At 50.3% G+C, this 11,715-nt stretch overlaps 1 protein-coding gene across 1 annotated transcript; it reads right to left on the bottom strand.

Moving 5' to 3' along the window:
- Positions 1-714: 714 nt before the first annotated feature.
- Positions 715-11,089, bottom strand: LOC111852109 (phosphatidylcholine:ceramide cholinephosphotransferase 2-like). Its single transcript, XM_023827654.2, has 6 exons — positions 10,944-11,089; positions 4,410-4,983; positions 3,645-3,762; positions 3,027-3,180; positions 2,761-2,933; positions 715-1,838 (listed from the first exon to the last, which is right to left on the bottom strand). The coding sequence occupies exons 1-6, from the start codon at positions 11,074-11,076 to the stop codon at positions 1,656-1,658; spliced, it is 1,335 nt and encodes a 444-aa protein (XP_023683422.2). The 5' UTR covers positions 11,077-11,089; the 3' UTR covers positions 715-1,655.
- Positions 11,090-11,715: the final 626 nt, after the last annotated feature.

The raw sequence follows: 11,715 nt of genomic DNA, 5'->3' as shown, positions 1-11,715 counted from the left end.
GTCAGAGTTCCTCCTCTTTCCCTTTAATGTCATGCTTGGCGCCAATAAGCCAGTCAGCATCAGCCAACTGTTAGTACACAGTTTACGCTTTATTTAACACTCACCTGCCTTTTACAAACAGATAATACTGCACAATGCCAGTGTAACACTTTTAGAAGAATCAACATGAAGCATCCAGGGTGATCTGGGTTGGTGCAGGATTCTGTTGGCATTAATCATCCTTCAGTATAAAAATGACTTTCACGATAAACTCTGGATTTAGTTTGAAATGAACCATAATGCCGATCTGCCTTGAGTGTGGTGGGTGTGACGCATCCCAGCTTAGTTGTAACGTTCGTTACATGCTGTCAGTACATTTACTATTCAGTTCTTTGTAAATTTCAGTCCCTGACACTTACAGCGTTTTAAATGCTGATTTTTATTATTATTATTATTATTATATACAACATTTCATCAGTATTGATGTCCAGTGGAGACGGTTCACTAGCGGATGGAATAGCCGTGGTAAAAGAGCGGATCCAAGCAGGCTGCCGTGCATCTCCATTAACGTCACTGTGGCCGTGTGGTTGAGAGGCATTAAGGAACATGAACCAAAAGACCATCATTCCCGACCCTAACCCCTTCACTTTGAGAGTGAGACATCCCCACCCCCCCAGCATAGGCAGTGTGAGATGTGTGAAAGTAGGCTACTGGTCGAAACTGAAAACAATTTAATAAACGTATAACTGCCTTTTTTTTATTATTATTTGCACAGTCATAAAAATATATAAAGCAGAAAATACACACTCTGGAAAATAAACTTTAAATATAAAATGTATACATGAAAGAACTGCAGTAAAACGTCACATTGAGACATACTGTGCTAGACATATCTGTGTGTTAAAAACATCAAACAGAGAACCTGACTTGTTTGACTGAAGAAAAATACAACAATACCACAGAGTTACCTGCAGCTGGCTGTGCCCGTATGGTCTGTGCCGGTATGGTCTGTGCCCGTATGGTCTGTGCCTGTATGGTCTGTGCCGGTATGGTCTGTGTCCGTATGGTCTGTGCCTGTATGGTCTGTGCCAGAGGCTGAGCTTTCTGGACGGATCTGGGCACACTTAGCGGCAGCATTCATGTAAACAATAAGCCAGAACTGGGACCACAGCTAAGCACAGTACGCACTTGCCGCTGGATGCCTGTCTAGGTGCGGGGTATCTAATGCCATTTAGGTCTCCATAGTGTCTCATAGACATGCCTTAAAGCTGCTTTGCCTTTCAGTTTGATATCTTTATCTTTTGGGTGGTCCGGAGTACACAAGGACGCAACCAACTTAATCCCTTCAGTCCTGATCTTACATTTCTCATAATGCATGAATTATTTTTATTCATAAATATACTCTATTAATGGTGTGCAGGACTTATCAAAACAACATACATAACGTTTTTTAACCTGGAACAATCTCTACCTGATTCCCTTTCAGATATTCTGTGTATTACACCACCTTACAGAGTTGGTGCACGTTGATTCAAGTTACCCATTAATCCTGCACCAGCTGGGATACCTCATGCCCACCATCATCTTCTTTGTGACAGCATGCTGGCCTGTACTGTAACGTTCAGTCACACGTGACCCTGGGCGCCACCAGAGCAGTGGTCCCAGACTGAGGCCCGTCACTCGTCGCGTGCGCTCTGTACCATGGAGTATCTTTTGCAGGAGTTTTTCAGGCAGGAGGGCGGCCAGCTCATGGGCCAGCAGAAGGTGCATGGCACCGAGGTCCCCACGTTCTTCTCCAGGAAGCTGAAAACGGGGTCCCACCAGATGTTCCTGAGGTAGTGGTTTGACAGGTTCTGGGTCTGAGAGTGAAAGCCAGATGAATACAGCAAAAATTAGTGTACAGCCAGGAAAATCAGCATAAGTCCATGAGAGTGTGGATCCGAAGTGCATGCAAGAAAACCAAAATCAGAAAACAGCCATAAAGTTTTTTTTGCAGTGCAAAAATAAAACATATTTAAAGTGTGGAGTGATGACCGATATGAACGCACTGCAACACATGGCACTGGACAGGTCGTGTGTTCATAAACAGCAGGACCAGTAAGGACCAGCAGGGGGCAGTAAGCTACTGAGAAATGAAGCCATAAGTGACAAAGAGAGAACTGCCTGCCAAAGTCTTGGTGGAACTGAAGTTTTATGTATCATATTTACAGCCAAAAGTAGAGGTGGGGCAATTTCCATAAAATAATCACTTCATTCAAGTGACTGAAGGGTGTAACAAAAGCAGGAAATCAGACCCTTGAGGACGCGTCTCTCTCGTCTCCGGTGAAACTTCAGGACAGTATTTAGCACATTCCGGAACGACTGTACAGTTACTGGAAGAGACTTTTCTCAAAGATCTGCTCTGTTTATCAGAAGCCCTCTATATATTATGTAAAGTAAATGTGTAAAAAAAAACAACAAAATGCACACAATGACTCTCGTTTTTCCCACGTGCTGTCATTCCGGGGTTCTGCGCCTTATGGACACATGGGTGCGGTCTGGTCCATGACGCGCTTTTACTGCAGAGACAAATAAGTCCTTGAATGAACGGTGATCTGAGCTGGCAGGTGGTTTTTATGGAGGCAGACATGCCCAGATCTAATGGCAATGAAAGTAGCGCCTCTCCCCAGACACTCCACGGCACTGAGGTAACCTGCAGACAAACTCGAAGCGCGAGAATGAGGAGGCGGGCCCTCTGATTGCTGCCGGCTGATTGGCCCTTGCGGCGTGTTTGAAGCTCACCTGGTCTTCGGCCATGGCGTGGTACCACCAGAAGAGGCGCGACGTGACGAAGTAGGCCACCACCACATCCACGCTATAGTGCTCATGGCCCAGAAGGATGCCAAGGATACCACTGACACTCAGCAGCAGGCAGAGGCGCCGGTACCACACCCAGCAGAGAGAACGCGGGGAGTCTGCGGAGACAGAGGAACAGTCACCCTCGCGCTGCCAACAGACACATAGGACATGGGGAAGGGTGCCCCCTTGTGGTAGCAGGGTGTACCTACACTCTTTGATGAACAGGTAGGTGAGGGTCAGGATGACGGTGTGGCCGCTGTACAGGAAGTCGCCGCACATCATGTGCGAGCCGGTGATAGACAGTCCCGCCCCCGAGATCAGCTGCAGGATGCGATGCACCTTAGCCTGTGAGTCGCTGTACAGCTGAGGGGGCAGAGGTCAGAGGGCAGCAGAGGTGATGGGGGTGCGGGAGCTTTCGCAAATACAGCGCGTCACGATAACCTGAGCCAGTCCATCAGCTACGGCGCATCACTGCGGCGTAATGAGGGGAAGCAGCTCCGCAAAGGCAATGAAACATCAGCCAGCCTACTGACTGCAGCCATTTACTGTCATAATTTACAGTGCTGTCTGCTGTAAGGCAGAAACATGGCCGGCTGTGGATCCCAGGTGAAGGTCCCAGCAAACAACATGAGGGCCGCAGGACCGACATCACCTGCACCAAGGGCTCCCCTGTCTCTCTATCCTCAGAGAGACAGAGAGGAGCGCAGATCACTGTTTATATTAGTCACAACCCTGCCTTTGCAAGCATGATCCATGGAGGAGGTTACAGGGTACACCTGCAGAGCGGGGGCTCCGGCTGGGGGCCACAGACGGGCTGGTTGACTCACCTTGGGCGCACAGCTCATGAACATGCCGGGCACGGGCAGAGTGGTGATGTACATGGTGATACAGCGGTACAAGTACAGGGTCCCCATCAGGAAGAAGAACCGTCTGCCCACTATGGCCCTGGCGGGATGCAGGCACATGGTGAGACGAGGCCCCTCTGCAGCCCCCTGGACGCGGGAGAGAGCGGGCCTGCCGCGCATTAGCTAATGCTAATGAGGACCCGAACCCAGACAGGGGCTCAAACCAGCAGCAGCTACGCATGTAAACATCCGGCAAGAGGGGGGCACTGTCTGCAAACTGACAGAGTGTAGCTGGCGGAAACGAGAGCGCAAAGCAGGGCAGCGTGGGAGCCCCCCCCAAACCGACAGCCTGCCCTGCAGGGCAGCGTGGGAGCCCCCCCAAACCGACACCCTGCCCTGCAGGGCTCTTGCAGCCAGAATCATCCACCAGGGAAGTGGGGAAGCAGCAATGAGTCGAGCTTTTCGTCTTTTTCGTAAGCGATCCCAGGCGAGACGCTTTTCCATTTTATAGGCGAGCGCCGGCAGCGTGACACACGAGCCCCGTTAACCGGGCCAACCTGAACCGCGGTTTCTACTGGCTTTCCGGCGAACGCGAGCCAGAAGGCGGAGGCTCTCTCGAAGTGCACAGAACCGCCGATGTTCTCCCTGAGCGCGGTACACGCGCATCGCATAGTTTGTTGAATAAAAGCACATAGGTTGCAAAGGACAGGAGGGCAGTAGGAGGAGGTGAAGGAGGAGGCCACTTACTTGTATCTGAGGAGGAGCCAATGCCCAAACCACAGGCTGACCAGGACCATCCCATTGATCTCGGTCACAGAAAAGGCCCAACTGACACGGTCAAAATAATCAAAGAATTTATCGGGCAAAGGGGCGCAGATCTCCTTGGCCGGAACCCTCTCATGGACCACGGTGATCATGACGGTGGTGAGAAGCAGGTTGAAGAGGGCGTAGATGAAGGCCACGGCGGTCTTCCACCACTCCGAGGGCAGCTGCTCACTCTGCGGGTCCGACAGCGAGATGGTGACGTAGTCTCTGTGCTTCCTGATAGCCCGGCAGAGGCCCTGGCAAAGGCCGTGGCAGAGGCAGATCCGAGGGGCCCGCTCAGGGGTCCCGTCGGCCCCGTCCGTGGGCGGGATGCCCCGCGGCACGCCGTTGGGCAGCGGGCTAATTCCATCTTCAGTGTGGATGTCGACATGCCCATTAGGGGGCGCTGTTGTTACCGGGAGCTGAGATCTCGCCATGGGGCTGCTGCGGAGGGCCAGGCCTTTGGGATGACGGGGGGGGCGGGGGGTTTGTCCCGAGCAGCAACGGGACTGCAACCCTGACGGAGAAGATACGAAAAAAAGAGAAAATGCTGAATTCCCCTGAGTCAGGAAAAGAACGGCAGCAAGGAGTGACAGTGAGACCCACTTAACCTGTTCCAGAAGAGGGAAGCGTCACAATTTGTGTGCGCTCCCAGGGATTCGAACCCATAACCTCTGTGGCGCTGAGCCAGTATGTCCTTATGCGGGCAGACGGGGTATTACAGTTAGTCATCTGAAAAATGACTATATTATTCTATAGAGCCGTTCAGTGTTGTGCCGGGGAGTGATGAATCACTCTCCAAATTTACGAATAGCAAGCTTGCGCTGAGTAATGTTAGAAAACTGCCCATTACCCATGATAAGAGATCTATTTATACACATATTGACCAGCTATTTTCGCAACATTTCTCCTGCAGCCAAAACAGCACAAGAGAGGCAGAGCTATTCACGGCTGACATAATGATTTCTGTTTAAAAGGATTCCGAAGCAGGACTGAAAGGACGGAGCCCCGCCCGGCAGCCTGAGCCGATCCTCACGCTCAAACAGGTTTTCAGCTCTGTGCTGCTTTTCTGATAAGGACTCAGATTCCTCCTCAAAACGTCATCAACCCCCACTCCACCCCACCCAGAGGTTTCAGTGAAACCAAAGCAGGAACATCGATTGTCCTCTAGTGTCTTGTAACCAATTCACAATGACAAGGAAATGAGCAAGACCATACAGACAGAAGCGCAAGTCAACTGGCACAAAAGTGCTTTTTACCCCCACAAATCCAATAAAACTACAGACACATCAATCTTCTAACTGCTGATGCTGGTCAGGGTCGTGGGGGCGGATGGGAATGGGGCACAGGGCAGGGGGACACCCAGCCCACCAGTAAAACTAAAGGGGAGGAAATTATTTTAAGCAAACTGGGTTCTCTGCTCTTTGGCTAGGTTCACTTTGGCTAGGTTCACTTTGGCTAGGTTCACTTTGGCTGGGTTCACATTACAAGCCTCATTGTCTCAATTCTGATTTTTTTGCTCAGATCGGATTTTATCTTTGCGGTTCACATTTGTAATTATTGGGTACCTGTATCTAAATGTAACATGAACACATCTGCCCTCCGAAATGGCGCACATGCACACTGACACGCTTTGCATGAGCTAGAACAAAAAACACTCAGCACATGCGTATACGCCAAAAAAAAACCACATGAATTCTGATCTGATTGTCATGTCGTATGACCATGTATCTGATCTAGGACACACATGAAAACGACTTGAAACCATCAAATCTGTGTCACATTAAGGAAAAAATCAGATTTGAGTGACTCCGGCCTAAGAGGAAAGGCGGTATGTAAATGTGTGGGACAGCCTCCGGCACTCAGGGCAGGATAAGTGGGAGACAAACGCCCAAGCTGGGGTGTGTGAGGCTGGGAGGCCAAGCTGATCTGTGGAGGCTTGTGTACACAGCAGGTACACACCCTCTCTCTGGGAACCCAGGGTGGGTGTGAGGCGTCACCTCCGCAGGCTGCTTCCATGCCGACAGGGACACGCAGGCGCAGACACAGCCATGCAGGCGCAGGCACAGATGCAGCCACGCAGGCGCAGGTGCAGCCACGCAGGCGCAGCCACGCAGGCGCAGCCACGCAGGCGCAGACACAGCCACGCAGGCGCAGACACAGCCACGCAGGCACATAACCACATAGGCAAGCTTTCACACAGTGATGCAAATGTACAGTCATACAGGTGCACAGCTATGCAGCAGAGAACACAGCTATACAGCCACATATGCCCACACAGGAACATGGCCATACAGGAACACAGCTACGCACACGGCTATGCAGGCACACGGCCAGTCACACGGCTACGCAGGTATTTGGCAAAGCAGGCACACATGGCTGGGAATATCAGCAGTGGATAGCATGCATTCCATACTACGAGTGGTGCAATTACTCAAGACAGCGGCTGATATGTTCACGTGACCCAGAGCCACTGGATCAGGTGACCTGCGTGCTTGGCAGCGATGCAGAGCGGAGCTAAACAAAGGCAGCTTTACGCTTCACTATTAAGGAACTGGAATTCATTCAACAATCTGGCACACCCACTAACTACATACAGCCTGGTGACCAAAAATACACAGTGGAGGCACAGCACAGCCCTGTCTCTGCAGCAGCCACAGAAGCCGTAAACACAGCCGCGACCCACCTGTGATAGGGTCAGGGGTCAGGCCGTACCCACAGGGATAGTCATTGACAAGGCAGCCCTAGCTAAATCAGCTCACATTTTCTGATAAAATCTACAGCACAGAACCAGCACAGAAAAGGAGTCCGTTTCCTGCTCAGCAGCCGCAGATCAGTGGAGGACTGTGCGGCTGTGCGGCTGTGTGGCTGTGCTGCTGTGCTCCAGCATTCCAGGCCATTCCGGGCAATGACAAGCTATACAGGTTTTTCTGCTTCGCTTGAGCTCAGTACCAATCTATTGTCATAAAAGATTCCTTCAAAGGCCATTTGCTATTGCGTGGTTCCTGAAACACATCCGCCTTTTTCTTAAAAGGCTCATTATGCGGGCTGTCAGCTTACTCTCTATCTCCCTGGGGGGCTTGCCTTCCAAACAAACAAACAATCAGGAATGTGGCCGAAAGCCTGAGAGGGTCCTGTTCATAGTGCCTACGTTCACAGGGCAGGACAAATGTGGCCCAAATCCGATTTTCTGCTCATATGACTCAGATTGCATTTTTTCAGGACAATGTGAACAGCACAAGTCACATGGAATACGATTTTTTCAATTCCAATTTGGGCCACTTCAGTATGTGGTCATAAATCGGATACAGGTCTGATTTTTTTGCAATGCGACCTTAGTCTGAACAGCAAAATCGGAATTCATGCGACTTTTACGTCACTCTCGATCGACGTTCGTCACAATTCTGCGCAGGCGGAAGTCACCATATGTCCCCGTCAAAGTGCCAAACATGGAGGAGAGCACAGAAGCTGGCCAGTGGAGGGACAGTGAGGTGCTGGTTTTAAAGTATCTGGGGAGATAAATCTGTTTGAGCAAAACTGGAAGGCTCATATCGTAACCGGGCAGTTTTCGAATCAATAAAGTGACGTCTTTGTTTTTGCGAATGCACGTCATTGTGTCTTTGTTGTTTTGTGCGCACGTGGGCCAATTCAGTATAGTTGAACCGTTCACATGGAAATATGATATTGACCACTTTAGAAAGAGTAATGTGAACAGGCAAACAAAAAATCTGACCTGAGCAGAAAATCAGAATTGAGCATTAAGCCCTGCAGTGTGAACGTAGCCAGTGTTTCCAGCCTGAGATCCAGCTGATGACGTCACTGCATGATCAGCATGGTGGCACTCAAACCGCTCATCTGTGATGGAAACTCCTGTCATGTGTTCTTGTGGGATTATGGAGACACTTTATCTGAGGGGCAACCATATGGGACAATCTAATGGAGAGACCAGCATTGATGCCATCGTTGAAGGACACTCAGTCTCATACAGGACGGTCAGTTTCACACTGGACACACGGCCTCACACAAGGGACACTCAGACTTAGACTGCACACATGGTCTCACATAGAGAATACTCAGTCCCAGACTGAACACACGACCTCACACAGGGGACACTCAGACTCAGACTGCACACATGGTCTCACATAGAGGATACTCAGTCCCAGACTGAACACACGGCCTCACACAGGGGACACTCAGACTCAGACTGCACACATGGTCTCACATAGAGGATACTCAGATCCAGACTGAACACATGGCCTCACACAAGGGACACTCAGACTTAGACTGCACACATGGTCTCACATAGAGGATACTCAGACCCAGACTGAACACACTGCCTCACACAGGGGACACAGACTTAGACTGCACACATGGTCTCACATAGAGGATACTCAAACCCAGACTGGACACACGGTCTCACACAGAGGATACTCAGACTTACATTGCACACATGGTCTTACACGGGATGCGTGGCTTCACACGGGACACTCTGCCTCATTAGAGACACTCAGTTTCACAGAGGACATATGGTCTCATATTGGATGCTCTGTGTCATTGACACTCAGTCTCATATGCGAGACACGGTTGCACACAGGACGCTCTGTCTCATCTGGGACACTCAGTCTCACACGGGACGCTCAGTCTCACACGGGACGCTCAGTCTCACACGGGACGCTCTGTCTCACTGGGGACGCTCAGTCTCACTGGGGACGCTCTGTCTCACACGGGATGCTCTGTCTCACTGGGGACGCTCTGTCTCACACGGGACGCTCTGTCTCACACGGGACACAGAGCTGAAGCCTTAGGCAGCATCTCCATCACACAAGCCTTCTTTAACGATGGGGAGACTTTGAGCCCCATGTGGAGTCTGTGTTTTTCTCCACACTGCCTTTTCCTGTCCTGTTATCTCCTCATTACCTGAACATCGCAGTCACAGAGGCTGCAGACTTCCCTAAAAAACTTCACCGCGGATTTACAGCTCTGCAGGAAAACACGGCACCCCAAACGGGTCCAGGGTGCAGCTATTAACCGGAAACATTTTGCTTCATCAAAGCGAGCCTGGAGCCCCAACACTTCCCCATGTCTCAGATGACGAGGGCACATTCGGTGGGCCAGTGATTCACCGTAATCTTCATTTTCTGTAATAATATATGGAAAATCAAAGGCTTGTTCCTGCATTCGGCTCTCTTTAGCAAATGCTAATGCATCCTGCAGCACTCAAGTGTCTCAGCTGGAACTCATCTCATGTCTCCCATCAGCAACACAGCCATTTGTCTAATGCGATTTGCAGTGAAAACTGGGCAGTGAGACATGACGCCACATGGTGGCAGGACAGTGGCGGTGCAGGGCAGAAAGGCCACCGTGCTCCGGGCACATCCCACACAGAGGAGCCCGCCTCGGACAGGAGAACAGCAGCAGTCAGGGCGCCTCCCCAGGAGCCTGACAGTGGACATGGACACTTTCAGGGTAAAACCCAGAGATTCAAAGCAGATACAGAAAGTCAGACATTCAGGGTGAAAACAAACTCAGCATAAAATGCATTAATATGCAACTACACAGCTCATACATGAACTGTAATATCTAAGCAGGTTTCTCTATCAGAAATACCAACTGCAGTACCGTGCCTTTATCTAGCCTATTGTACATTCCTAACGAGAGCGGTGGCGGTTAGCACGTGCGGTACAGCAAGGTGGGGTTACCCTGGGAACCCTAGAGCTCACCAGAAATTCTGGGCCCATTGACAAAATGTCACCTTGGTCCCCTGCTGGGGCTGCCACTTTCAACCTAAAGAAATATGGATCCCTCCCACGGAACGGTTTACCGACGCTGGGGGGAGGAATCCCCAAAGGTAGGATTTGCCGAGCAGAGGTATAATGTTCCCCGAGCTCCGACGTCCATATATCTTTAGGAAGGTCTGCCGTGCTTAGTCAGGTGGGCGTTTCTGCGAGCGCAAAGCCCGGACTACACGCAGTCACCCACGGTGAATGAAGGGCACTACTGTACGTTTAGCCCATAATATGCCTTATGGGCTCCATCAGGTTATCACCCGCACAGCATCGCCAGCAAGGAAACTTCAGTATGATCGGTTACGACACTAATCCTTGAACTTGATTTATACCTTCGCGGAGAAATGATACACAATTAAACACAATTAAACACAACAGAGGACCCCAGACACCTGTAGAAATCGCATCTGATCTAACCCGTTTTTGATCTAAACCATAAAACCTATTTAGAAGAAGCAATAAGTAGTTAATGTCTGAGACGGCACCAAACGACAGCGCCGGATTTATCGAAACTAAAACTGGACTGTTCGTCCTTTAAATAGAGAGTAAAGAAATAGAAATGGCATCTGGGTCGGTACCGAAAGCTGTCGAGCTTTTACGTTCCGCATTGGGAGCGGGACGGAGTTAGAGCAAAGCGACCAGTCAGCCCATAAAACACCGGATAAGAAGCAACGGGACGGCAGCGCCTTACTTCCAGAAATTGCCAGGAGGTTCTTCGGGGCTTTCGTGGACCCAAACGTGGCCGAGATTGCTGTGAAGCCACGGCTGAAAGAGCACTCCCTCCGGCTGGCCGCCCCGCCTCGGAGCTCGGAGCCTCCGCCCATCCCCAGGGGCGGACTTACCGTGAGGTAGGTAGGCAGCCGCCTGGGGCCCCCGAAAACCAGGGGCCCATGAAGACAAAATCTCCATAAGTTACAGGATATAACACAGTATGAACATTCAAATAAACGCCGACCTGACCAGCCACAGCAGACCTTCCTAAAGGTACAGGGGCGTCCAGGACATGCCGATTATCGCCCTCCACTCGGAGAACATAATACTTCTGCTCGGCAAATCCTACCATCGTGTGTGTGTGTTTGTGTGTGTATGTACATATTACATTGTAGGGACCAGATTTCCACACAATGTGATACAAACTTGTTATTTTGACATTTTCTTCAGTCCTCACAAGGGGAAACTCAGTTTTATAAAAAAATATGTGAATGCAATCAAAAAAACTAAAAATGCTGAAAGTCTTGTATTTAGTATGGTTACTTATGGGTAAGGTTAGGGCTGGGTCGCCATAAGTGGAATTTGGGTTATGCCCATAGAAATGAATAGAGATTCCCCACAATGATAAGAATGAACTGCTGCTGTACTACCGTTCATCCTGCTATCAGAAGCAGCACCAGCTCCTGTCTTCCTTTCACCTGGCTGTTCCCTGCTTCAGGACCCAAATCTTAAAATTTAGACAGTGTGAATTG

Source organism: Paramormyrops kingsleyae, chromosome 12 (assembly GCF_048594095.1).
Source record: "Paramormyrops kingsleyae isolate MSU_618 chromosome 12, PKINGS_0.4, whole genome shotgun sequence".
Taxonomy (NCBI): Eukaryota; Metazoa; Chordata; class Actinopteri; order Osteoglossiformes; family Mormyridae; genus Paramormyrops; species Paramormyrops kingsleyae.
The sequence above is the reverse complement of the archived record's forward strand: the minus strand, read 5'-3'. Positions and strand labels throughout refer to the sequence as shown.